The following is a 27,634-nucleotide window of genomic DNA, read 5'->3' as shown; positions in this document are numbered from 1 at the left end:
GGTCACGTGAGGGCCAGCGGTCAGCTGACTGGCGCCCGCAGGGAGGGGAGAACCCGAGTGGAGGGGCTGCTGATTGGTAGAGGAAGATCCAAAAAGGTTGCACTTGGAGGCGGGGCATGGACGGTGGGGACGACGATTGGCTTACAAAGAATCACTACGGTGTTTTGCGGCGCAAGCGGAAGAAAGTGAGGTGCCCGATGCCGGTTATGCGCATGCGTGGAAGCATCGGGTCGCCGATTGGAGGCCGTGAGTCACGGGGCGGCGTGCGGAGGCTCGAGGGGGCGGAGCCGGCGGGCGCGCGCCGCGCTACGAGGTCTCTGGTTGGCCAGCACGAATCACGTGGTTCCGGGTAGCTGGGGGCGCGCGCCCGTGCGACGTCAACGCAGCCCGCTAAGCTCCCCTGACCTGTGTACCCGGCCGGCCCGGCTGAGTCCTCCGAGGGGCCTGGGTCGGGCGGTTTGCTGGGTACCTTTGCGGCCACGATGGACAACTCCGGGAAGGAAGCGGAGGCGATGGCGCTGCTGGCCGAGGCCGACCGCAAAGTGAAGAACTCGCAGTCCTTCTTCTCGGGCCTCTTTGGGTAAGAGCCGCACCGCGGGTCGGCCGGGACCTAGGCTGCGAGGCCCAAGGAGTTAGGACCTGAGGCGGCGGGGTAGGGACGAAAGGCTGGAGCTACTGGCGGAGGGGCTTTCGGGGTGAGGTGTCCTGGGCGAAGACAGCAGAGGGGACACAATCCGAGGGCCAGGCGGCCCAGGCTGTGTCAACGCGGTTGGAGGAGAGACGCTCTGAGGTGGCGGAAGGGCTCTGGGCTGACGACGCCCAGGCCGTGGCGACAGCATCGTGAGGCTGGAAGGGGACCCAGGCTAACGGCGGACCGAGGGGCCGGAGGCACCTGGGCCGAAAGCATGCGGGCTGAGGCCTGGAAGGGGACCGGCCTGCGGGGACTGAAGGAACCCGCGAGCCGCCCGGTCCAGAAGCCTTGGGCGGCTGCAGGAGAGCCTGTCTGAGGGGCCCCAGGCGGGCGAGCGGGGGCTCGGGGCCGAGGACGCCTGCCCGAGCGATCGGCCCTCCCAGGGCCTGCGGCAGTGCATTTGCAGGAGCGATGGGGGCGGGGGCCTGGGCGCCGCTGATCCTGGGAGTGATGAGTTCAGGGGTGAGGTGTGTGAGGTGCCTGGGCGAGTGACCAGGGCAGGGGGTCCCATACTCGGGTGAGCTCCGAGCAGAGGCCTCCCGGGTGACGGGTTGCAGTGGTTCTCAACCTTCTGGCCCTTTAAATACAGTTCCTCATGCTGTGACCCAACCATAACATTATTTCCGTTGCTACTTCATAACTGTCATGTTGCTCCTGTGATGAATCGTCATGTCAATATCTGATATGCAGGATGGTCTTAGGCGACCCCCGTGAAAGGGTCGTTCGACCGCCAAAGGGGTCGCGACCCACAGGTTGAGAACCGCTGGGTTAGCGTGAAGCCCTGGGCCGAGAGGCTGGAGAAGGACGGCTGGTGGGCGGGTGAGTGATGCCGACTCTGTTCAGGAGATGGAGGGTGAGAGAGAGGGGAGGGCGATCAGGAAACCCAGGGGAGCGGAAGGCATCCGATCCGCGGGCGGTGGCGGTGGGGGGTGGGAGCAGGATGGCTGGGGTGTGCTGGGAAGGGGGCTGGAAGGGGGCTGGGGCCGCAGCGGGGTACGTCACGCAAAATTCTCGTTAGCCCATCAGAGTGATGACCAGCCTTTGCGGGACCTTCGTGGAAGCGTGGCCCTGACACTTACTCCGTGAGCTCAGTGACTCAGGGGGTCGCTAGTAAAGCTCACCTCCGAGCTTGGCCACTGGTGACGAATAAAAGTGCACGTCAGTGTCTAGACTCGGGCCTGGCAGGCGGTTAGCTTGACAGGTGTGAGCTGTCAGCCGTGTTGCTTCCAGGAAGGAAACAGGCTGGGCACCTGTGCTGGGCGGGGCGGAGGGGATCAGGTTGGGAGCCTGGAGAGGCAGAGGGGGAGAGGCTGAGTGAGGGGAGAGGAGCTGGAAGGCAGTGGGCAGGGCGAAGGTCCTGGCAGGAGGAAGGGAGCCGGGGAGGACGGGACTGAGGACTGGGGCGGGCCGTGGGTTTGTAGGGTTAGGAGAGCTGTGCTGGAGGGGAGGACGGAGCCTGGGAGCCGAGAGGCTGAGACGGGGAGGCTGCAGGCCTGGGGGGCCTGCCAGAGGCCAGGACTGGGTTTGAGCAGAGGGACTGGGACAGACAGACGGTGTTAGGAGGTTGGTAAGAAAGGAAGGGGAGCCCGGCTGGCCGGCGTGGCTCAGTGGTCGAGCGTCGATCGATGAACCAAGAGGTCAGGGTTCAATTCCCAGGCTTCGGGCCCGATCCCCAGTGGGGGACGTGCAGGAGGCAGATGTCAGTGATTCTCTCTCACCATTGATGCTTCTGTCTCGCTCTCCCTCTCCCTTCCTCTCTGAAATCAATAAAAGTATATTTTTAAGAAAAGAAATGAAGGGGAGGGTTGTTTCCAGGAGAGGAGCTGGGCCGCCCATTGTTATGTGAGGTCGGATAGTGTGTAGTGAGAGGGCTTTAATGCCCTGGCTGAGGAGCACCGGGCTGGAAACATCGCGTTCGTTGATTAGTGAGAAAGGTTCTAGCCCAGGCGTGGGCAAACTACGGCCCGCAGGCCGATCCGGCCCGTTTGAAATGAATAAAACTATTGAAAAAAAAAGACTGTACCCTTTTATGTAATGATGTTTACTTTGAATTTATGTTAGTTCACACAAACACTCCATCCATGCTTTTGTTCCGGCCCTCCGGTCCAGTTTAAGAACCCATTGTGGCCCTCGAGTCAAAAAGTTTGCCCACCCCTGGCCTAGAGGCTGAGTGGAGAGGGGAAATGTGTGTGTTTCTTCCTCCACGGGGAGAAGCAAGCGCAGTGTTGGGGGGGAGCCAGGAGCTCGGTTTCGGCGGCTGGTTTTCCTGGGCGGCTCTCGGTGCCTGGTCCCTGTGGACTGAGATCAGTGTGCTTGCCGTTGGGTTGTGCTCGGAGGAAGCAACTAGGTCAACTTCTGAGACACTTGTCACCTGGGGGAGGAAGTGAGGGGACAGAGTTTGCCATCCCCAAACAGGCCTCCTGGGGATGTTGGCTGTTTTAGGAGGACCTTCCCATTGGTAAAGGACGTCTGCGTTTGTACGCTGCCTGCCTCCCTGGCGGTGCTGGCCTGCCCTCACTATCTAGTGGAGAAAGCGGGGGCTTAAATCTGCGTAACAGTCTGACCTCTGTTTACTGTGTTTTTCCTGGTAACTTCCCACAACCGACCCTCCACCCCCAACACCTTTTGTCTTTAGCTGAAGTTGTATTTAACCTGACGGCTTCGGCCTTTGGCGAGTTAGTGTTCCTGGGTCTCTCCCACGTATACAGGAGACATACGTGTTATTCAACGTTAACTTGTTCTTCTCCTGTTAATCTGCCTTATGTCAGTTTGATTTTTAGATCAGCCAGAAGAACCCTACAGGCAGGGAGGGAATTTTCCTCCCCAGCACAAGGCTAACACTTGGCAAACACTAGTACAACAGAGTTGTTGTTAGGGTTGCTGGAGGAGGAACGCACGAGGCCGAAAGTGGTAAAGAATAACAGATTTATTCCGTCATCTGGAAACCCAAAATGGCGCCAGCACCCAGGGACGGGCAGTCAGAGGTTTTGAAGGACTCCAGGTGGGCTTTTTCCAGATGGAGCATCCTCTGGGCGGTCTGGATCCTGGGAAGGCCCGGAGGGGAAGGGGAATGGTCTTAGCAAGTGGAATGTGGTCTAGGCCAGTGGTCGGCAAACTCATTAGTCAACAGAGCCAAATATCAACAGCACTTCTTCAAAATAGACTCGCCCAGGCCGAAAACCGACTTCTGCGCATGGGCCACGAAGTTTCAATCGCACTGTACCTGCGCGCCTGCACGTGGTATTTTGTGGAAGAGCCACGCTCAAGGGGCCACGGAAGCCACAGTTTGCCGGCCATGGGTCTAGGGCAGGCAAACAAGAATGCCTTTGTGAAGTGGTCAGTTCCCAGGGGAGGGAGTATCGATTCAGTTCTTTGATCGGACCTAACAGTTGTCAGATGTAACTAAGGGCTGGATTGTGTCACTCGCATGAGGTTGCGTGATCTGGAGGAAGGCTCTGGTGAGGAGTGAGCTGGGCCCCAAGAACTCTAGGACTTGCTAAGGGCCCGGGGGCCTGGAAGGGTGTTCTAGGCGGGAATTGTGTGAGCAAAGATGTGGCGTGAGGGGAGGTTCTGCCAGGAATGATGGGAGCCGAGGGGCCAGGGATGGCTCCCTGGAGGAGAGGCCTCCATCTGGGAGGATGAACAGGAGTTCTGGGGTCCCCTCTAGTGGGGGAGCGCTGCTCCAGGCAGAGGGGACAGCGTGAGGAAGGCCCAGGTGGGTGAAGTGTAACACAGGGAGTTCCGTGTTAGCACATGAAGTTCGAAGCGCAGAAGTGGGAGGTGAAGCTAGGCAGGGACGAGGCCAGTGCGGGGAGGCAGTTTTCCAGAAAGGGCTGGACTGGAGCTGTGCAGAGCACTCAGGGCTTTACGGAGGAGTTCTGTCAGCCTGTTCAGGCTACAACAAAGTGCCATAGTCGGGCAGCTTATAAACAACAGAAATGTATTTCTCATGGTTCTGGAGACTGGGAAGTCCAAGGTCATGGTGCCAACGGTAAGAGCCGGCTTCCTCATAGACAGCGTCCTTTCACCAAGTATCACCCCAAAGGCTTTACCTAATACCATCACTTTGGAGGTTAGGATTTCAACACATGATTTGGGGGACACAAACATTCAGTCCATAGCAGGCCAGTCCTGGAGGGTTCTCATTCGCCATTTATTTATTTGGTTTTTAATATATTTTTATTAATTTCAGAGAGAGGAAGGTAGAGGGAGCGAGAGATAAAAACAACTGATGAGAGAAAATCATTAATTGGCCTCCTCCTGCATGGCCCCCACTGGGGATCGAGCCCGAAACCCGGGCATGTGCCTTGACTGGGAATCGAACCATGATCTCCTGGTTCATAGGTCAAAGCTCAACCACTGAGCCAAGCCAGCCGGTCCCCATTTGCCCTTTAGAAAGGACTACAGCAGCTGGGGTGGGGGAGCCCGAAGGCAGTGACATGAATAATAGCGACAATGTTAAGTGCTCACCCTGGCTCTGAGTCAGGCCTGGGCCGGGCACTTTACCTGCATCCTCACATTCCGTCCTCACAGCAGCCTGAGGAGGTGGACAAATGCAGGCTTAGAGAAGGTGAGGTATTTGCCCAGCCCAGTCCCCCAGTAAGTGGGATCTGCGGCCAGACCCAGGCCTGGCTCATCCCAAAGCCCTCTCCACTACACTTAGTGTATCTTGCAGCTCAGGCCCATTCTGGACACTAATGATGTTGGCAAACCACATCTTAGGGAGCTCCCTCCTTCTAACTCCTCCCCGCCCCCCATGGCAATTTCTCCCAAACGTTTGAAAGAAAGAGTAGGTGTATTCATCCCTGCCCCTTCCGGCGCCAAGAGCAGCTGAGATGTTGCTGAGGTGGGCGTGAGCAAGGCCAGAGCGGAGGGCAGGGGCATGGACAGGGGCCCGCCTGACCAGAGCTGTCTGTCTGAGGGCTGGGAGTACAGCGAGCGGTCAGCCCTGGCCTCTGGCGCTGGGGTCGCCTGTGGTCAGCATTTCACAGCCCACCTTTCTCAAGGCTTCTAGGGAAGTCCCTCGTGCTATTCTTCCCATTTCAGGAATCTCAGCAACGACAGCATCCCAGATTGAGAGGTCTCTGCCCGAGTCAAAGGGGCCAAGGAGGACAGCCCCGCCTGGGACCTGGGGCCGCCCCACGTCCTTGGATGCCAGGGCTTTCTCTGCTTTTCACTGCTTCTGGGCTGCCAGACGCTAGGGGGCTTCAGCCTCCACACAGCCAGTTAGTAAGCAGATCACAGCTCCTCTGTACCTTCCTTCCTGCTCCCTCCTCTCCCCTCCCCCCAACTCCCCAGCCCGCCAAAGGCACCTGGGGAGGAGGCTGGGAGAGGGGAGGGGGCAGCCCAACTTCTCTGGAAGCAAAAGGTGCCGATTTCCTGAGGAAGCACAGTGAGGCTGCAGAAGGGACAGGCGGTGGGGCACACGTCTTCTTCCCTCCTGCTGGGAGCCTCCCAGGATGTGGCCTTCCCCGCAGTGCCCCCTGGGCTTTTCCTCATCCCTCACATCTTCCCCTCACTCCCCAATCGCAAAGAAAAGTTTCTTTCCACTGGACAGCAACCTGCATGGGAAGTTTCTTCATCTGTGAAGTGAAATCATAGTAATAGCTACTTCATGGGGTTGTGCTAAGGAATAGTGAGATTACGGGTGTGAAATGGTGAGAACACAGTGTCTGACGCTGGTACGTGCTTATTGTTGTTGCTACGTATAGTTATTGGAAGTTGAGCTGGAGAAAAAATGGCAACGTGTTCTGTATACACACAGCACAATCTCTAAAAATCAAATGTTGACAAATCAGTTCCTGTTCGAACCGCCTGTAGGTGCCAGCCACCCCAGGACCCCTGGAGGCGGGCTCTCCTGAGGGAAGAATGGCTGACAGGTTTGGGGACAGGACCCACCTGTGTGGGAATGACAGCTTCTGGCTTTGCCTCCAGACCTCCTTCCACCCAGAGCGCAGCAGAAACCCCTGGTGCCATTCCGGCCACACCCATGCGGTTCGCACTGCCCTACCAGCTGCCAAGACCTACAGTGGGAAGCTTGGCATTTCTTGCCCAGCCTCCAAACAGTGTCTTTCCTGAAGGGACACAAGGTTTTCGGGTAACCTGGCCAGATTATGCAATAACAGGGTTCTGTCCTCCATGATGGATGGGACTTTGCTGCCTGGTCAGACAGAGGTTTCAACGCTTCTGTTTGGGATGGGGCTACAGAGAGGCAAGGGTCTTTCAGAAACACCTTTCAAGGAAAGGAAACATTGCCCAGCGGGTGTGGCTCAGTGGTTGAGCGTCGACCTATGAACCAGGAGCTCACGGTTCGATTCCTGGTCAGAGCACATGGCCAGGGTTGTGGGCTTGATCCCCAGTGTGGAGCGTGCAGGAGGCAGCTGATCAGTGATTCCCTCTCATCATGATGTTTCTATCTCTCTCTCCCCTTTCCTCTCTGAAATCAATGCAAATATTTAAAAAAAAGAAAAGGAAACATTCATGTCTTTGGCTGGGGTGAAATAATCCTGTTGGGGTGCAGAGGGCATCGGTATGGAACCGCAGGAGCGCCTGCCAGCCCCTGTGGCTGGCACAGCCCCTGCCTTGGAGTTTACAGTGGGAGGAGGGCTGCACGGAGCCAATCTGGGGCCGGGGGAGGTGAACCCACGCTGAGATGTTGAAATAGGAAAACATTTCTAGAACAGTTCTCTCTCTGCCAGTCCGATAAGTGATGCTAAGTGTGGCAGGTGCTTTCATGGTTCCAGCAGCTCTACCCCGTGTGAGTCTCTCCCCAGGTACAGATGAGGAGACCGAGGCTGCTGAGCCACGAGCTGGAGCTGGCGCCGGAATCCTGGCCCGTCTGCCTGCAGTCTGAGGTTTCCCACTGCCCCGAGTGACTAGAATTCCCACTGCCAGGTGGCTGGCAGCCTTTGGAGTGTATTTCTCCTCCTTTGTCTAATGGTAACCATTTGAGGGCCTGCTCTATGTTGGCCTCTGCCCCAGGTAATCGCTGATCTTCACAAAGACTCCTCCCAGGTCCGGTTCATTGTCTCCATTTTATAGCTAAAGAAACAGACTCGGGGGCTGCTGGTCCAAGGTCACACTTAGCACAGGGCTGAGACCAGTTGCAGCCCTGGTCTCCGGCCTCAGGTCCACTCTCTCCCCACCCCTTGCACGTACAGGCATGTCCAGAGGGTGTCCTGTGGTGGTTTCAGCGCCGGGCAGTCGTGTGTAAACCTGTATTTTGTCAGTTACTGGGGCCTGTGCAGTCACTGTGGGGGCCCGGGCCCTGCCTGTCACTGCAGAGCCAGGGAGGCAGGGAGTGGCTTAGCATTTGCAGGTGATGCGGGAGATGCTGGTGGAATCCCGTGGGTCTGGGCCTTCCTGTTCTCTAACGTTCCTCTGCCTGCAGCACTGTGTGGCGGGCCAGGGCTCCGGGGGGCGCTGGCTGGACCAAGCCCTCCCTTGCTTAGGGGCCACCCATCAGGCCTCCAGGGGAGAGCAGTCTGCTTGTCAGATGATGGAAACCTGAGCGGGTTGGCTGTTTAATCTATTGGACTTTGTCTGCCTCCTCATTTTCCAGAAGACTCACAGGAGGAGGGGAGCCTCCCAGGCCCCTGAGTGAGGAAGAGGCAAGGGCAAGAGATCCCCAGGGCCAAGTCCCCATTGGGCCCCACCGCTTCCTGGCTGTGTGAGCTTGGACAAGCCCCTTAACACCCCTGAGCCCAGCCAGCCTCCTCCTTTGAGATGCAAGAGGATTTAGAGATACCCTGGGGAGGACCCCGAGGGTTATTGTGAGGAACTCTGTCCCTTCAGGCGGAGCCCGCGGTTGCCATTATAAGGAGTAATGAGGATGCATAACACATGGGAGAAGGCAAGGGCGGGACAGGACCGCTGAGGGCCCATTCTTCCACCCAGGGCGCTGGCTAGAGAACCAGGGCAGGGTGGTAAGTCTCAGGAAGCCTGAGGGCTGGTAGCTGTGGCACCTCAGGGGGACAGGAAGGAGAGGGCCTGTGGAGGAGGACCCAAAATGGGAGTGAACTCCATCTGCTCTGCCTTTTCGAGGTCCTTAGGAAACTGCAGGTGGGGTAGGTGGCATGTTGGTGGAAGCTGGAAATGCCCAGAGGATGGAGGAGGGAGGGAGGGAGGCTAAGACTGCACTGCCGACCGCCTGGCCCAGGTCCCGCCGGGCCGTCTGTGCACTTCTGGCACCGCTCGCTCCTCCATATGGCAGTCGCTGGAGGTTGGTGGCTCCGCCTGGGAGACCTGAGACCGCTTCCTCCGCCTTGGGAGGGGGAGAAAGCAAAGCTGAGGGAGTAATTATAGACAGCCCTGCACCAGGCCGGCCCAAACCAGTTCCCTCTATTCCTGGGCATGGCTCAGAGCCGCTGGTTGGGGAGAGCCAAGCAGAAGCAGCTTGGGGGAGGGACAGTCAGCTGTCGTGTGCTGCCGCCCCAGCTCTTCAGAAGAGTTTGGTTTTTGTCATGGAGGCCGCCCTTAGATGAGTGACATGAGCGGACCTGATTGAGGAGAGAAATCCTATGTAACCCATGCAGCTGTACTGTGTGGGGAGGCAGGTTGGTGGAGCAGTGGAGCTGGGAACTTCTTCCTTCCTCACTCTCCCTGCCAGAAGCCCTCCTGTTGTGTTAGAATGTGGCCGAAACTCTTCTCCTGCCTCCAGCTAGCGTGAGCGGACCTGCCTGCCTCTCCAGCCTCATTGCCTACTGCTCCCTGCACCATAGCCACCTGGCCCACTTCTTTTCCTCGATTGAAATGGCCACGCTTGTTTCTGTCTCGGGGCCTTTGCACATGCTTTGGCTGCTGTGTGGAATGCTCTTCCTCTATTCACGGATGGCTCCTTAGTTATCGTTGGGGATGAGGCTCAAATCTTGCATCCCTGACCTGTCCATTCAAAGAAGCTCTTCCTCCCCAGCCCCTCTAGTGCTGAATCACTCTGAAATTGTCTTGCTGGCTTCCTGTTTACTGAGGCCCAGGTTCTGCCCTTTGTTTACTACTATGTCCAGTGCCTGGCATGTCATAAATATTCATGTTTGTTCCCCAGATGACTAAATGGCTATGGGAACAGCTTCTCCTTTAGGGTCTGCCAGTGGCCCTAGCTGGGCGACTCAGCTTCCATTTCTAAAAGAAGAGGACAGAACTCCAGAGATCCCCCTGTAATTGCGGTGGAAATAGCAAGGCGGAGACACGCCTGGCGGCCTGAGCAGGTGGTAATCCCTCCGGCTTTCCCACCCCACAGCTAGAATCACTGACCCAGCGCGGGGTTGGCCCGGCTTAGCCTGGGATCATAGCATGTCAGCCCGGCAGCTGACAGGCTTTGTGTTCTGTGTCCACTCTGCCCCACTGAGCTGAAACAAGCCAACTGGGCTGGCTCTGCTCATGGTTAGTCACCCGGCTCGGGGCCTCTCCATGGAACGGGCCACTTCTGCTCAACCAGGAGCCTGAGCTTTTCCAGAGAACGTCTGGGCCTGGGTGGGACTAATTGTGCCCTCAGAGAAGCGAAGGGTCCATGGGGTGGGCACATCTGTGATGGCGATCTGTGAATGCATCCTTTAAAGAGAACATTCCAGAGAAGGTCCCCGGGGGTGAGGGGGGGTTGCCTTCTGGCCCCAAGGGATCCTTTTGAAATCTTCTGCCAGAAGTTTATGGAAGTGTCTCAGCTCTCTGAGTGGTTTCTGAAGAAGGTACTTCAAATGGGGGTCTCAGGTTCAATGTGTTGGACCATCTGGGACGAGGTATGGGAAGGGGGGGAGTGCGTTGCTCAGGGACACTTCCTGGATAGCAGATCGACCCTCTGCTGGAGCCTCTCCATGGAACATCAGGGAGACAGTGTCAGCACAGCCCCCTAAGGCAAAGGGCAGGCTTTTCATCTAAAGCAGAACCTTGTTGGTGTGATTGGGATTCAGGACCAGGACTCTAGTCCCACCTCCACCCCACCCCTCTGTACACAGACATACACACACACTCAGGCAGCCCTGGGAGGTCACCTGAAGTCACCTGACCCCAGAGATCACTGCTGGCTGCTTTCCAGGCTGTCTGTCTGAGTCAGTTTTTCCCCTCCCAAACTCACCTGATCATCTGAATTATCGGGGACGATTGTTAAAAAATCCTGACTCTGGCCCTACCCAGACCATCCCGCTGGATGGTGAAATCTCCAAGGAGGGTGGCTGTGGGCTCTGATTTGATTATTGTAAGGAGCCTCTCATGTGATTCAAAAGATGGGCGAGGTGGACTGTGACACTAACAGTGCAGTGAAGGCATGCGCCAAGCACAGCTCCAAAATTACACTAGAGGCCCTTGCCAGCTGGCTGGGATGGCGAGTTTCCAGGGCCAGTTGACACAGGGGTGAGGGTTGGGACAGTGAAGATGATTTGTGTGACTTTTCATTGGAAAAGTCCCCTTTTTCCTTCAAAACTGAACATTGCTTGATGTCAGTGAAGAGGGAATCTGAACTCCATGTGTGGGACTCCTGAGTGTGTGGGTTTTATTTTACTGATTTTTATAGGCGATGGGGGTTTGAACAGTTACAGAGACCACAGACCTCGTGGGCTAAGCCTGGTGGGGTTATGGGAGATGGAATGACTTACCACTGGTGGGTGAGGTACTAGTGAAGGTCCCCCGATTCAGGAAGAAGTTCATATGTACCACTTGGAGGTGGGGGTGCCAGGGTAGCTGTCCCTGCAGGGTGCTCTTTGTTTTTCTGAAAATGTACTCCTCTCTATCTCACCGGTCCCTACAGTCACACAGTATGTTACAAAGTAGGTTTTCTGAGGGTGGTTTTGCCATCCTGTCCTATATAATAAAAGGCTAATATGAAAAGTGTCCCCCTGGCCAGTCTCCCCCCCAATTGCCCCCACCCCCACCCCAATCCAGGGCAGAGCCGGCCTGCCATACCCAACCCATGCACAAATTCGTGCACCAGGCCTCTAGTTTTAATAATGCTGTGCTGAACATCCTGTAGTTTCTCTGATTAGCTTCTTAGGATAAATTGCTAGAAATGTAATTCATTGCTGGATCACAGGACCCAATATAAATCCTGATATTTAAAATATACATATTTCTTTTCTTGAATAGATAAAATATGCAGGTGATTAAAAAAATTCAGACAGGGGCACACTGTCCCTCCCAGGAGCACGCCCGCACCTTTCCCTTTCTCCTCTTTTCCCCCCACAGACGTGCATCTCCTAAACTCCAAGGGACCCCCCGAGACTTGCAACCAGGGGAGCGGTGGGCAGCAGCAGCTGTTCCCGGGCTAATCCCTGAACCTGTCCCCAAGGCCCCCTTTTCTCTGACTGCCCAGTGAGCTGACAGCAGCCCCGCCCAGGCTCCCCTCTTGCTTCTTCTATCCTAGACCCTTCCTTGTTTGATTGTCCCAGCTTTAATAAGCATACTCTCAAAATAAAAAATAAAATAAAATTCTGATAGTACAAACAAAAGGTGTCCATCTGTCTCCCATGCCTGGCCCCCACCTCAGAGAAAAATGCTGCAACTTGTTTTTGGTGTATTCTCCCAGAAATATTCTGTTCACATAAACATATATGCTTCTCTTCTCGCCCTCTCTTTTTGTTCTGTTTTTAACACAAATGGGAACTTTTTATATACACATTTAAAAATAGTATTTCTGTGTTTATATTATAATATTTATGGCCGGTCCTGAACTGGTAGTGACACTGGAGGGTTGAGAGGTCTTCCCTGAACCGCTATAGTGTGCCAGGCTAGGATTAAGTCATTGGGGAAGGGACGAGGCAGCCAAGGCTGGGCTCTTCCCCCAGGATGCTTTGCAATCTCTGGGAAAGGGACTTGCAGGGAGCTTGGGAGCAGCCCAGGCAGGAAGTGGGAATGGTAGTGGCTGTTAGAGGCTGTCACAATGGCGGGGAGGTCGGGAGCGCCTAGGCAGCCTTTGTGTGGAGGTGGAAGCCACAGACTCTCTCCTGAGCCCAGATAGAGGCCTGGACTGCAGCTGGATGCGGGAAGCTGGCTTTCCAGGGAAATCATGGGAGTGAATGCAGGCCACGTCTCCACTGTCTCTGCTCACTTCCCCTTTGGTACCAGGCTAGATATTCTCCTTATCCTTTCCCCGTTTCCTTTTTCCCCAGAGGCTCGTCCAAAACAGAGGAAGCCTGCGAAATCTACGCCAGAGCAGCAAACATGTTCAAAATGGCCAAAAACTGGAGTGGTATGTGATCGCTGCTACAGCTCCGCCGCCGTGCTTTCTCCTCGGCTTCCCGCCTCCCGGGCCTGGCTGGGAGCCCAGCCTCGCAGCCCCCCCCCCCTTTTAGGCTTCTCCGGCGTCACAGCCTGTGGGCCTGCTGTCTGGCCGGTAGAGCCACTGGGTTATCTTACAGCTTGGCTCCCTGGGCCTTGGAGAGAGGACGGAAGGGATGAGAACGGATAGATTCCTGAGTCCAGGTGGACCCGCATGGGTTGATGAGCCCTTCCAGGGGTTTCTCCTTAAATTTGGAATATCTGGTTTCCCCGGACACTGTTTCATACTGCTTCCAGCAGAGTCTGAATTCTGAGCCGGGGGGGACGGTCAAGTGGTCCAATAACAGTGATCACAGTTACCACTTATCAGGCACCGTGCTAAGCACCAGACAGGTATTATTTAATTGAATCATGGCAGCAACCCTACAAGGTCAGTGCCATTCATTAATTTTCCCATTTTACAGATTCGGAAACTGAGGCTTGTCCTGGCCCCTTGTCCAAGGTGCCACAAGTAGTAAGCGACAGAACAGAATTCAGAAGCCAGAGCAGGGCCCGGTGTTTAACCTGCTCCTGCGATGCCTCATAACCTTTGGAGCTGAGTGACTTGGGTTTGTGTCACAGCTCAGACTGACCTGTGACCCTGGAAGTTACTTGGCCTCCTCTAGTCATTTTACACCCACGTGTGTTTCCTCCTCAGTACCACGGCAGGGAAGTGGTTGAGACCGAATGGGGCCGTGGTGTGGGTTCATGGAGATCAGGCTCACCAGCGAGGGCGGTCAGTGAGGGCAGTAAATGTGGCGGCACAGTGTCATGTAATGCTGCAGGCGCCTCTACCCGGGAGAGGTCACCCCAGGTCAGGCGCCTCCTGAGACACTCCTATGTTGGTGGGCGGAGTGTCATCCGCTTCATGGCTCTGTGACTCGGCCCTGAGTTGTGGTCCGATTCCCAGGAGCTTGGTCGGCAGGGAGCTGCCTGAGGCCCGAGGAGGGATTTGAAAAGCCAGGGCGTGGAGCCCACCAGGGGCTGATTTCATAAAATGACTTGGAACATCTGCACAGTCGGATCAGGGGAATCGAGCAAAGACAAAGTTCCTCTCTGGGCGGCACAGGGTAAAATCGACTATTGTCATTTTCTGAGAATGTTTCCACTTCCACAAAACACAGTGTGCGTAAAGGAAGGTGCTACGTGGATGTTTATGCTCCAAGCTCGGGAAGTGCTTGAAAAATACTTATTTTTCAATCACACAGATGTTGCTTTTCCCTAGAAATTTGTAAACCAACCCTCACCCAAATTCCTAGGCAATTTTTTTTCTTTTTCTTTTTTTTTTTACCTTTTCTGCAAATTTTACACTGAAGTTTCTAGCCCTTAAACATAATAAAGAACTCATACATCGTAAAACCCTGGATGGCTTTGTCTGTCCTGCTGCTCTGAAGTTCCAGGGCCGGGGCCAGGCCCTCCCGTCCTCTTCCGGCTCAGCAATTCTGTGACGGGGACTCAGCCGGAGGCGGTTGAAGGGAAGCACCTCAGAGCAGCTGAGGTGTCTGTGGGGGTCTCAGCTAGCACAGTCCCCGCCCCTGGGGGAGAGACCCCAGTGTCTCCTGCAAGTCCCTTTAGGGGATGAGAACAGAAGCAGAATGGCCTGGGACCCAGGGAAGGTGACAGCGCGCAGGAGTTCAGGACAGACTGGGCTTCGGGTGCGTGGCCTCCTCGCGTCCCAGGTACTCAGGATCTTCGGGTCTGCGTCCTGTTTCCTGTTCTGGACGTGAAGCTCCTAGAGGGAGCAGACCCTGTATGCCCCCCATATGCCTCATGATTAATAGGGTGCCTTGCCCACTCAACCTGCAGTGACTCTACACAAGGGACTAGAACGTGGACAGAGGCAGAGGAGTACAGGGAATTAGGAAGAGCTGGGAGTCCTGGGGGAAAGAAATCGGACTTGGAGTTGGGGAGTAAATCAGGAAGTGTTTCAGAGTTGAATCTCAATTGCCCTCTCTTCCCCAGCACCCCTGCCTGTCCCCCTCCCATGATTCAGCCTGCTCTCTGCCTTTGAGTAGGGTTCCCAGCCCTGTGCTTGCAGGCTCCCCCGGGGGCACTGCTGGCTCAGGGAGCCTGAGGCCTAGGCCCAGACCTCAGCTCACCCAGGCGGCTCTGTTCCTTTCTCCGGGGCGCCCTGTATTCCTGAGAGCTCCCCGGGCAGTGTCTGCGTGGCTTACGAAGCATGGAGCCCCACTTAGGCCAGGGTCACTTTTTTTCTGTTGCAGCTGCCGGAAACGCCTTCTGCCAGGCAGCCCAGCTGCATCTGCAGCTCCAGAACAAGCACGACGCCGCCACCTGCTTTGTGGACGCCGGCAACGCGTTCAAGAAAGCTGACCCCCAAGGTGAGGGCCCGTGGGCCACCGGGGCTGGCTGCCCGAGCACCAGCTGAGCGCTCTGCGGAGAAGTCCTCAGGTTTCCACGGGCTCCGTTTTCTCCAGGGGCCGACACGCGATAGGCTGGCAGGGAGCCCCTCGCGCTTTAATTTCAGAACTGGCTCCCTTCCGGTGGCATTTTCATCCCGCTCCAAGCCTCCTCCTCCCCTTCTACTGTGTGTGCAGCTGATCGCTCCCCTTCCGCTGCCTGGGAGCATTTGGGAGTGGGAGTTACATTTCAGACCCACCGCATGCCAAGGGGAGAGGAAAATCTGTTCTGTTGTCAGAATTGACATGCAGAAGCCGGTGGAGGGCTTCTGAGACCAGCCAGGTAGGAGTCACTTCCGGAGAAGGAGAGGAAGTGGCCCTAACCTGGCTTCCCTGAGGGGCCCAAGGGGGGAAGGGAGAGGCTGGGAGAGAAGAGCCTGAGATGTAGTTGCCAGAGAACAAGTTTCCTCAGATGACAATGTGTTGGGGACAGAAGCCCCAACTGGGTCTCTGTCATTGTGAAGAACACATTTTGTCCCACTGGGCTCATCGGAAGCAGAAACCCAGTGGGTACCAGACTTTCGATTTCATGGAGCTGAGGTTTTAATTTGCTTTTTAAGTCTTGGTGCCAGACATAGGTTGCTAACTTTTAATTTTAGCAAGCAGAGATTTTTTTTTTTTTATAAAGACCATCTATTGTCACTCTCTTATGAGAATGGGAAAGACATGCTTTTCTTTAAAAAAAAAAAAAGAGACGCATAATCTTGGAATAAAGGCCTGTTCTTCCCAAGAGGGGACAGTTGTCAGCAGTACACAGAGGTCTCTGGGAGGGCCAGTGAGCACCGGTTCACATGCAAGCGCTGGGGATCGCTGGCAGGCCCATGTTGCTGTCAGGGACATTCATTTGATTCCCAGGATTTGGTCTCTGTGTAAACCAAGTAGCTTTTCTCTGTCCTTAGACTTGACCAGTCCCTCCTCTGCCACCGGGGGGTCTCACAGACGTTGGTCTGAGTGGTAGGCTCAGGCTCAGCAAGAACCCGAGGGATCTCTGGCTGGGTGGCTCAGTTGGTGGGAGTGTTGTCCCATACCCCAGGTCAGGGCACATACCCAGGTTGCTGGTTCTATCCCTAGTCGGGGCACATATTGGGAGCACACCGATCGATGTTCTCTCTCTCTCTCTCTCTCCCTCTCCCTCTCTCTCTCTGTCTCCCTTCCTCTCTCCCTAAAATCAATAAAAACATATCCTCTGGTGAGGATTAAAAAAAAGAGCTGGAGGGGAGGCCTTGTGACTGGTGGATCCTTGTCACTCCTTGCACAAAGCTGAGTGCTGGGCCACAGCAGGCCACGTGGGTGAGTGACGATGACCCAGGCCATCCCGGATTTGTTTTCAGCTGGAACCACCCAGAGATGTCTGTGTGTCGTCCCCCCCACGGAGGCCCCCCTGCCCCATCCTTCCTTCTGCTCCCTGGGGAACTGGTTGACCTGGAGATGCTGCCCTGGCATCTGTGACGTTCGGCTGCTGCTCCCGAGTGACTGGAAGGACTTGTTTCTGGGGCAGGAGCAGAGTGCCAGGCCGCGTGACGTGTGCACACACCAGCTGCTCTTTAAACAACGCAGCGCTTCCCGTGCACAGGCGCCACCCGGCCCTCTGATGTTGTGCCCTTCCCTGGCTTTTGATCTGAGTTTCCTCATCTCGGCAGGCTCTGCAGGGTGTGTGTTGGATGTGGCCAGGGCCTGTCTGTAGGAGCACAGGGTGGCAGAGTCTTCAGGCTGGTGGGAAAGCAGCAGGAGGTGTGGTGACGGTCCCCTCGTGGGGCACAGAGGCCGACTTAGTTTCTCCAGGGATCAGCAAGCACGGTTTGCTGCCCTGGGAGCTGAGATGGGGGGAGGGGAGTGGTTGGGGTGCGGGGGATCTTGTGGGGAACAAGAGGGGCAGCAGAGCAGAGAACAGGGTAATTTGGGCAGAGCCGGACCAGGTGCCTTGTCTGGAGCCCAAAAAAGGGTACCTGGTGCTGAGGATGGGCAGGGCTTTGCAGTGGCATCCCCATACCACTGCCTCATGGATGCCACCCCCAGTCACAACTCTGCGTTGGGGACCATTCCAGCCAGGGTCTGGGGAGAGGGCACATTTGCACCAGGAGTAGCAGCTGCCTGGTGTCTGGGGCCAGTGCAGCTTCACGGAGGCCATGGCAGCTGTGTGGCTCAGTGGGTCTGCGAGGTCTGGGAGGAGCTGCTCTCCTGCGACCTTGGACAGGTCACTTAAGCTGTTGGATCTGCATTTCCTGATGGTAAAGCAGAGATCACACGTGAGATAAGGCGAAGACATGCCCAGGGTGGCACCTAGCATGAGATAAAGTCCCGTGAGGGACAGCCCTCTGCTCACATCTGACAGGAACCTGGCCTGGGCTCAGCCTCCACCCCCTGGCAGCCTGCCTTGTGGAATAGCTGGAGGCCCTGTTTGGAACCTGGCCCTCTTTCCCCAAGCAGGTGATCCGCTCCCTGGGGCCCTGCTGATCACCTCCCAGTCCGTCCTATGTGAGCACTTCCTGCAGGAGCCCTGGGGGGCCCGCCCCTCCCTCTCCCCCTCCAGAGGCAGCTGGTGCCAACCTGGGCCTGAGGCCTGCCAGAGCCGACCAGGCGGGGAAAAGGATTTGGTTCCTGTCATCACGCTCTCCCGAGGGGTTGGAGGGGGGTGGGGGTCTTGCTGCCGCCTGGTGGGATTGGGGGTGGGGAGGTGACGCCCATAGCTGTCAGAGTTTCCCAACCACTGTCTGCCGCTCTGGGTGGACTCAGGCCAGGGAGGCCTCTTACCCCGCCTGCCTGACAGTTGGGCCCAGGGGTTCATGCATGTGCGCCCAGGACAGGGAGGTGACCAGGCCCCCATTCCCCCTCCCCCTCGTACCCCATGCCCCACTGCCATTTATTGGGTGCCTACTGCGTACGAGGTCCGGGCATCTACCTTTAATCTGTTCCACTTCCTGTGCGGTTCCGGGATTTGCCCGGTTTATCATGGAGACTGGCCGTGTTGGGGGTGGACTGCAGGAGTGGGATGGAGTTGGCTGGATTGAGGGCCCTGGGTTGCAGACGCCCTGTGTCCCTAAGCCAGGGCCTCCCCCTCCTGGGCCTCAGTCCCCCTCTCATCCTGGGCTGGATCATTCCGAGTCCCTTTCCAGGTCCAGTTTTCTGTGGGTAGATAAGGGCGGGGAGGGGGCGGCCGGAGATTCTGTGCTCATCCAGGGGTGTGCTGGCCACTCATCCTGGGGATCCCCGTGACCTGATAAGATAAGAAGCTGGTTGTAGCCACTGTGTCGGGCTTGTCTGCCAGTGCTCTGGCCAGGGTGTCAGTGGGGCCTGCTGCTTTCAGGAACAGCTGTCATGGAGCGAAGAGCAGGGATGAAGGGGATTTAACCCTATGAGTCCGTGTTGCTGCCAGAGGTGGGGGGAGCCGCCCCTGTTACACCACCAGGGCCTCCTTGCTGACAGGCTTCAGGGCTTCCAGCCGGTTAGGCCCCCAGGGCAGCTGCAGGGGAGTGTCCAGCCCCTCCCACTGCCGGCTGCTAATGGCACTGGGAACAGCCTTGCCACCTCTGCCTGCAGGTGCCCTGTTGGACTCCCAGCGGCTCAGGAGAGGGAGTGGGTGAGTGGTAGGGTGCCTGCTGGTCACACCCACCCCTGGGGTGGAAGCCAGAACAGGGGTGGGATGTGCAGGGCCCACTCCCTGCAGCCCAGCTGCTCACTCCTCCTCATCCTCATCATGGTGGTGCAGCCAGTTGCTAGCTTATCAGTTACTTCCAGAAAAGCTGTTACAAAATGTGTGTGTGTGTGAAAGTCACTCTTACTGTTTCCGGCTGTAATTTTTTGTTGTGTTCTCTCCCTGTCCTCCTCTGCCCCCTTTTTGCTCCTTTTCCTCTTCCCTACTGCCTCAGGCTTCCAGCTGTCAACCTCAACCTTAGCCAAATGGTGTCCATTCTCTGAATCTTTTGTGAGTGTCCAGAGGCTTTTTGGACTTGGACAAAACCTCTAGATCCCCTCACTCCCAGAGCAGTGCGTACAGATGCACATCTTGCAAATGTAGGAGGCATGAATACTCCCTGCAAGCCCGGCCCGGAGCTAAGTGCCAAGTTCTGATGTCGCCTTGGGTAGTGAGGCCATAAGCCCCTTGAGAGCAGGCACCAGGCCTTACACCTCTTTGTGGCATCTCGGCCTGGTGGGCTTGGCGGACTGGAGCCCCGGGAAGCAGACCGGGAGCCTTTCGAATATCCCGGACTGCAGGACGAACTTTCAGCCTTGGCTCAGCTCAGACCCTCATCCTGGGGTCTGTCCAGGCTGTCTCCGCCTCCCCCTACTCCCTCTCCTCCTGCGATGCATTAAAACGGTGTTAAAAAAAAATCCATCCAAGAGCTCATCTCTGTCTGCCAGAAAATGCCTCCCACGCATGCTTCTCTCTTTCCTCCAAATAACTTGTCAAAGGAAAAAAGCCATTCCCAAATTTAAAATCTTGCAAGAGCCCAGCGGCATGGCTCAGTGGTTGAGCGTCCTCCTATAAACCAGGAGGTCACGGTTAGATTCCTGGTCAGGGCGCATGCCTGGGTTGTGTGCTTGAACCCCAGTAGGGGGCGTGCAGGAGGCAGCTGATCAATAATTCTCTATCACTGATGTTTCTATCTCTCTCCTCCCTTCTTCTCTGAAATCAATAAAAATATATTAAAAAATAAAGTAAGATCTTGGAAGAGATAGTACAACAAAGGTAGCCCAATTCCTCCTCTCAAGTACCTCCCTACTATGTGTGTGTTTTGTTGGCAAACCTGTGGTCTGAGGAGCTGGTGGGGATCAGTGCCAGGTTAAGGAGGGTGCAGAGGGCTGAGTGCTGAGGTGGGAGCAAGAGAGTAATGGAGAGTCCAGCTGGAGGGGCCTCCTCCTGCCATAGATGGAGGCCAGACAGGTGCAGGGGACGTGGCGGGTTCAGGGTCCGCAATGAAAGGGTGTCCCTCAGGCGTCAGGCTTGGCCGCCTCTTGCCAGCAGCTCTCCTCTTGAGAGTAAAGCCTTAGAAGATCAGGCTCAGAACACCCAGGGGAGCCTGGCCATCAGCCTGACCTGGCCCCAGCCGTGTCCTGTCCCTGGGGTAACCGGGAGGGGTTGGCTTTGTGGCAGCTCCAGGGAGAGGGCAGGCACGTCAGCCAGGCTCCCCCCTGGAGCATGTGCCCAGCAAGTCAGGCCGTGGAATAAATTAGTCTGACCAGGTTTCCTGGGCTCAGGGATTCCTTCCCCTTCCCTCCCAGCGGTTCCCCTGGAGAGCGGAGAGCGGAGAGCAGAGCGTAGCCCTGGCAACTCTATTGATCTCGCAGGCGCCTCAGCCCTGCATCCCCCCTCTCCCAGCTTCTGCCCAAATGACTTGGCTTTCTCACTTCTCCTCCCCGCCTCCCTTTTTCTCTCCCCAGAGGCCATTAACTGTTTGATGAGAGCAATCGAGATCTACACAGACATGGTAAGGGTCGCTACAAGTCCTGGTCCACATATTGCCCCAGCCTCACCTCCCAGCTCTAGCACCAAGAGCAGGCAGAGAGGGGGATTTGTCACCTGCGCTGGGCTGGGCTGGGCTGGCTGGGTCCTCACCGGGTCCCCCACCCTGCCCCCCAGCCTGGCTGCTGGCAGTCGCTTCCAGCACGTCCCGGAGGCCATCCTTGTCTTCATTTGTGGAAGTTAAGGTTGCTAGGGACATGTGTCCTCCTCCCCTTGCCTGCCCTTCCCCACCAGCATCCTATCTGATTCCCAGCTCACAGCAGCCAGAGGGGGGCGTGGGCCGCGCCCAGAGTGGGCACAGCCCCTGCCCTGCCCAGGTAACATCCCCATGGACAGATGGGGCCCAGAGAGGTGGCCGGCCCGAGGCCAGGGGGCCGAGACTGTGGACCACAACCAGGCTCAGGCCCTGTGAACTCTTACCATTTGCCTCTTCACATTCCACCTGTCTGGTCAGACCCCTCCGCCCGGGCAGAAAGGGGTCCTGGCCCCACAGGTCCTGGCGATGCTGCAGTGTTAGTTACAGCAGCGGCCGCAGCTGCCATTTATTGGCCCAGACACTCTGCACGGGTCATCTTACGACCACAGCCCTGTGAGGTGGCGCTTGTTAGCCCGTGTGACAGGAGAGGGGCCCGCACAGCGAAGTGTTGCCCAGGGCACACACCTGCAGACAGGACTGGCTGAGACCCGAGACTAGGCCTGGCTGGGCTTAGGGCCTGACCCTTTCCTGCTGCCTGAGGCGTGGGGGTGGCTGTGAACCAGCCCCTGTGTGTGGAGCAGCTGGACAGGCACCTGGACCCCCACTGGGTGGAGGCGGGGGGGTGGGGGTTCTCAGGGAGCTGGAGGCCTCCACAGGGGAGGTGGAGGGGGATTTGCTTGTGAGAAGCCACCTCGATGGCCACACTGGGGGAGGGGAGGCCAAGGAGGCCTTGGGCGGTGGGGACACTCAGGCCCTCAGCCCCGGTTTCTCCAGAGCGTTGGTCCCATGGCTGCTCTGGGCCTTCTATTAAATGCTTCTTCCAGCCAGGCCCTGTGCCAGGTGCCTCTGCACCCCCCCCCCCCCACCTGTGCGCCATGGACAGGAGGGAAGGGGGGCTGGGTGTGGAGTGTCTTGCTCAAGGTCACCCAATCAGGGCAGCACTCAGACCTGGGCTCCTCACTCTAGAGCCTTCCTTTTAAGTCCCATTCCCTCTGCCCCTCGGTACCCTCCTCTGCACACCTCACCTCACAAGTGCAGCTGAGGGGCAGGGAGCCACAGCTTTGGGGACCAGGGGGGTGCATGGCGCGGTCGAGCTGGTGTGGGGCACTGGCCACAGGCATTCCCTCCCCGTGTCCCGCACAGGGCCGGTTCACCATCGCAGCCAAGCACCACATCTCCATCGCTGAGATCTACGAGACGGAGCTGGTGGACATTGAGAAGGTGAGGGGCCGGGGGGGACGAACAGAGGGGGCTGCAGCCAGTCGCCTGGGACCTGGACTCCTCTCTCTGCCCTGCTCCCTCCGGGAGTCCTCTGGTGTCTGAGCACCAGGGAAGGGGCGTGGGCGCTGGCAGAACTTGGATGAGGGCTCTGGCTGTGTCCCAGGGGCTGCCGGTGATAAAGGCTGCATTACCCCCTCTCACCCTCCTCCCTCCCGCGTCGCCCAGGCCATCGCGCACTACGAGCAGTCTGCAGACTACTACAAGAGCGAGGAGTCCAACAGGTACCCAGGGACCACTCTGCTCCTGCCGCCCAACCCCTTGCGCTGGCCACCAGCCACCGCCAACCTCTCTCCTCTCCGCCCCACACAGCTCGGCCAACAAGTGTCTGTTGAAGGTGGCTGGTTACGCCGCGCAGCTGGAGCAGTATCAGAAGGCCGTTGACATCTACGAACAGGTGGGGACCGTGGGGCTCCGAGCCCTGCTCTCTGCGGAGGGCGCTGCTCCCTATCCTGTGTGCCAGTGCCCCCCTCCCTCTGCCACCTTCTCTATCCCCCCCTCCCTCCCTTTCTGTCCGCCTCCCTCTGCCATCCCCTCGCCCTAACTCTACTCGCCTGGCTAAACATTTCCTCCACCCATGGCCCCCCGTCTGCTGTACCCTTTCCCAGCCCAGCCCCGTCCTCAGGGAGCTTCCTGGTCGACCCCAGAGTGAGATGACTCTGAAGAACCAGAGTCGGGGAGGGAACGGGAAGAACTGCCGAAGCCTGGGGAGCCCAGAGGAAGGGGGTCAGGGAAACAGGGACCCTCCCACGGCTTCGCGGGCTCCTCTCCACTGTGTGGGGAGGGCTGGGCGGGGCCCGGGCTGTCCTGGTGGGTTCATGGCCAGGAGAAAGGCAGGCAGCTCAGAGGAGAGTGGGGCAGGCACCGCCTCGTGTTCCTTCAGCCTGCCGCCCCTCTGCCCCTGACATGCCAGCCTCCTGTCAGGCCTGATAGTGGGGCCGTCTCTTACCATCTTAGGCACCTGGGGAGGCCCACAGACACCTGGCCTTGTGGCAACACCCGCCCCCCCCCCCCCCCGCCATTATGTCTCGGTCCTTGGTCATGCATGTACCCATTGCTAGCTTCCCTGGGGCTGGTCCCTGCCTCCCTGCCCTTGGGGTCCTGGTTAACAGGTGTTCTCCTGGGGCCCAGACCCAGCCTCAGTGAGCCCCCCAGTGCCTGGCAGTGACCCTGGCCCTCTGGCTGCCTGCCGGGAGCTCACAGTGCAGCCACCATGTCCCCACAGGTGGGGACCACCGCCATGGACAGCCCCCTCCTCAAGTACAGCGCCAAGGACTACTTCTTCAAGGCGGCTCTCTGCCACTTCTGTATCGACATGCTCAACGCCAAGGTGAGCCCAGCCAGAGCCCACCCCCCGCCCGGTGGCTACTGGGGCACTGGGGTCACTGTCACTAGGCCAAGTCCCCTCTCAACTCCTCAGAAGGGGTGAGCCCCTCCCTCACGTCTGGCCCCTGACAGTGGGCCTTGGGCGAGAACCCGTGTGCTCACTGGTGTCACCGGCCCGCCGCTGTGTGTGAGTTCCCGGTTCCCGACTCGCTCGGTGCCAGGCCTTCCTTTCGTGAGAGCACGTTTTGAATCCTTACTGCTCCCCGTGAGGTCGGCATCTCTGTCACTCATTTTACAGGTGAACACTCAGGCTGAGACCAGAGTCTCTTGTTCAAGGCCACATGGCTGGTAAACAGCAGCACAATTCCAGATCTCTCTGATCCCAGTCTCACGATGTGAACCATAGCCTGCATGTCCGCCTACCCATCTTCAGTTCAGGACCCCTTGGCAAGAGGGGCAGGAAATGCCCAGGGGGAGGAGTGAACTCCTGAATCAGGGTTTCTTAGGCGTTTCCAGCCACCCTACCCACAGCCTGGCACGTCTGAGCCCCCAGCCCTGCTCCCTGCATCGGGCCCCCTCAGATCCCTGCCCCACTGCTTACCCTGTGCCCTGAGCAGGTCACTGCCTTCTCTGGGTGTTTCCCTATAAAATGGGGCTCTCTGTCATTTGATAGTTATATGAAACGTGCCCAGCACCAGGCCTGACATGTAAGACGGACTCAGGCAGTTGTCATTGGCCCCCTCCCCTGGGTGAGCCTGGTTCAGGAGACAGTACTGGGCACTGGCCCGGGAAACGCTCCGTACATTCTCCCTTAACTCCCCGACAGCTGTCTCTGCAGCCAGGCTGGCGCTGAGCTCAGCTCCTTGGAGGTGACGCTAGGCACAGAGCCAGGTGACATGAAGGTGGGGGAGGGGCACAGAGCTGACTCAGGATCCAAGCCAGCCTACATCCCCTTCGCTGTCAGGCCAGTGGCCTCAACAGCCCCTTTATTGGCTGTCCCTTCCCTTCCCTTCCTTCCTTCCTTCCTCCCTCCCTCCCTCCCTCCCTCCCTCCCTCCCTCCCTCCCTCCTTTCCTTCCTTCCTTCCTTCCTTCCTTCCTTCCTTCCTTCCTTCCTTCCTTCCTTCCTTCCACCCGTGCCATGCTCAGATCGCTGTCCAGAAGTATGAGGAGCTGTTCCCCGCTTTCTCTGACTCCCGGGAGTGCAAGCTGATGAAGGTGCGTGCTGACCCCTTTCCCTGCCCTTTTGCATCCGGGCCTGGGAGTGGGTGGTTGGGAGCCTGCAGGTGGGTGGAGGCGCTCCAGTTAGGAGGCTCACCGAGATTATAGTGGTTCTCAAGGGGTTTTCGTTTTGATTTTGTTTTCCCTCTTCTGCCATTTGGATCTCCATTTTCTGGATAAAATCAGACTCAGGCAGCGATAAAGCTAGTAGAGGCTGAGCTGGGACACGCACACACATGCACACATGCACACATGCACACACACACACGTGACCTTTTGTCCATGAGCTTGCAAGCAACTTCCAGCACAGGCAGGATTGGGACGGAACCCTTTCCTTCTTGTCAGCATGGGAGTCCCCGATCTCCCTCCGTCCAGGTGGTGTGTACACGGATCTAACCTGCCTGCCATGTTCTTGCAGAAATTGCTAGACGCCCATGAAGAGCAGAACGTGGACAGCTACACCGAGGCGGTGAGTGGCCGGCGGGTGGCCGCCCTTCTCAGACATGCTCTGCCGAGAATTTCAACCTCTTTAACTCTGGCCTTGGCCCCTGGCTGTGAATTCCTTTCTGTAGACACCCCAGAATCTCGCGAGTCACCCCCAAGAGGTGCAGGGAGTATTCTCCCCATTTTAGAGATGATGGCACTGAGGTTGAGAATGAGGAGGGGACGTGTCCTTGGTCCCTCAGGGACAGAGCTGGGTTCAGGTCCACATCTGTCTGGCCCTGAAGACCAAGGCTGCGCCCCTGGAGTCCCCCTGAGTGCGCATCTGGGGGCCACCTCATCAGCTGCGGTGGGTGACCCAGGAGCCGAGAGGGAAGGAAATGAGCCGTCAGCCTCCCCCTTCGCGGGAGTAGGAGGGAGGCAGAGCTGAGGTGCCATTGGAGGGCCCGTTCTTCCAGCAGCCAGTTCCTCATAGAACTGCCCCAGCTGCTTCTGAATGTTCCAGAACCCGGTGTGTCCAGCTCAGGACCTGATCCGGTCATCCAGACAGCTGAGCGCCTGCCCCTCCGGGTTCTCGGCCCCTATGATGACAGACCAGCTCCCTCTGGTCCCTCCTGCCCCGACAGTGAAAGCTCAAGGAGAGGGGTGACGAAGGGTGTGGGTTCCCGGGCCCCCCCTCCCCTGTGGCACCCGGGACAGGCCTTGTCACATCTCCAGGCCTCAGTTTCCCATCCATAAAACAAGGAAGCTGGGCCTTTTCTTAAGCTACAAAGTTAATTATTATCCTGAAAGGGAACCACCGGGCCTGCGGCCTCCCTTGCTCCTCCTCAGGCCGCGGCTGGCAGGGACACATCTGGAGAACCTTGGGAGCAGAGACCTTTGGCTTCAGGGCTGGGACAGGCAGGGAGCCAGGGCCAGGCGTGGGACTAGCCACCTGTCACCATAGTCACCATTGCGGGTGTGCCACAGGTGAAGGAGTTCGACTCCATCTCCCGGCTGGACCAGTGGCTGACCACCATGCTGCTGCGCATCAAGAAAACCATCCAGGGCGACGAGGAGGACCTGCGCTAAGCCCCGCCCCCGGCACCTGTCTTCCAGCCCCTCTGCTTTCCCCAGCGGCCCCTCCAAACTCTGCGTGAGCCCCGAGAGGTGGCCCAAGACCTGGCTGGGACCTTCCCTCCCTTCCCCCCAGGAGTCTCGCAGGCCACAGTGCAGGCGCCACACTGCCTCGGGGCCCTGGAGGCCGGCCTGCTGGCTACAGTCACCCTCTGTTCTCGCACCCCTCGTCCCTCCCCGGCCCATTTATTTAAGCCCCAAAGAGACCCTTTTCCACCCCGAAGCACAGAGTCTGTGGCATAGACCGATCAGCTGTGGGTGCTGCCAAGGGGTGGGGTCAGCATCTGACCCTCCATCACCTGACCAGCTGGGGCCGGAGCGTGAGGTTGGTTTCTGTCTCCCCACTTCTGTCCGCCAGCCAAGCGCTGAGCACATGCAGCAGCAGCTGAGATTGGCTCTCTGCTGTGGGGGGAGTTCCCCCTCCCCCCAGCGCCGGGAGCCTCCCAGCCTCCTGCAGCCCAGCCTCCCAGGAGAGACCCCAGGCCCCGGAGCAGGGGCTCATCCTGCACCCGCCCCACATCTGCTCCTGCCACTGTGCTCTGAGGTTTTGTTGGTGGGAAGCTGCAACTGGCCCCCAAAAGAAAATAAAAAACAACACTTTTGCATGAGTCTTCCTTCCTCTTCACCTCTGCGACCCCCTCTTTCAGGGCTAGAGTCCAGTCTCCTGGCCCCCACTGGTCTCTGATCACACTGGGGAGAGGAGGCCAGCTTTGGAGACTCGGCTGGGTCGGAGGTCTCGGAGAGGGAGGCCCAGGGATGGTGGGTTTGGGGAGGAGCCGTGGACTTGGGAGCCTGGGGACCCCCCCGTTTTCATCTGTGAGCCCTGGTTTCCTCAGCTGGGCAGATGGCTGGCAGTGCCACCCTCAGAGCAGCTGGAGGATGGGGCAGCAGTCACGTAAGAAGGGGTGGAAGAGGCCCACGGAATCTCCCAGCCTCACCCACGTCCACAGGCCCAGGGGGAGCACTGCAGGCCCCGGTGGCACCTGTTCTACATGTCACAGGATGGGGATGGGGGAGAGCGGCTTTGGTGGCAGAGTACAGGACCCAGTAGGTGTGGGGAGTGGGAGAGATGACAGGATCCCTTTGCCTGGGAAGAGTGGGCAAGGACTACCCACCTCCACCCTCCACGGTGCAGCTTGCGAGTCAAGTGAACGTCTGCCGTGCCTGTGCCTCCTTCCACCCCTCATGGGGGTGGCTGGAGGCGGCCAGAGGCAGGCGGTGTCACCGGGCAGCTCCTCAGACAGGTGCT

The 27,634-nt window shown here is 57.8% G+C and overlaps 1 protein-coding gene across 1 annotated transcript; it reads left to right on the top strand.

Moving 5' to 3' along the window:
- Window positions 1-341: 341 nt before the first annotated feature.
- On the top strand, window positions 342-26,988 carry NAPA (NSF attachment protein alpha). The gene is made up of 11 exons (XM_081107817.1): window positions 342-580; window positions 12,784-12,863; window positions 15,154-15,270; window positions 20,728-20,774; window positions 22,149-22,226; window positions 22,452-22,507; window positions 22,596-22,680; window positions 23,509-23,613; window positions 24,757-24,825; window positions 25,247-25,297; window positions 26,239-26,988. Exons 1-11 carry the CDS (start codon window positions 483-485, stop codon window positions 26,338-26,340), a joined length of 888 nt encoding a protein of 295 aa, XP_080963943.1. The 5' UTR covers window positions 342-482; the 3' UTR covers window positions 26,341-26,988.
- Window positions 26,989-27,634: the final 646 nt, after the last annotated feature.

The sequence above is a fragment of the Myotis nattereri genome (assembly GCF_964212035.1).
Source record: "Myotis nattereri genome assembly, chromosome: 15".
Classification (NCBI taxonomy): domain Eukaryota; kingdom Metazoa; phylum Chordata; class Mammalia; order Chiroptera; family Vespertilionidae; genus Myotis; species Myotis nattereri.
Note: the sequence above shows the minus strand (reverse complement) of the source record. Positions and strands in the feature narration are given on the sequence as shown.

Coding starts and splice junctions, on each gene's coding strand:
- NAPA (XM_081107817.1), top strand. CDS start 483: ATGGACAACTCCGGGAAGGAAGCGGAGGCGATGGCGCTGCTGGCCGAG. Junction 22,508..22,595: donor AAGAGCGAGGAGTCCAACAG/GTACCCAGGGAC, acceptor CGCCCCACACAG/CTCGGCCAACAAGTGTCTGT. Junction 22,681..23,508: donor CCGTTGACATCTACGAACAG/GTGGGGACCGTG, acceptor ATGTCCCCACAG/GTGGGGACCACCGCCATGGA.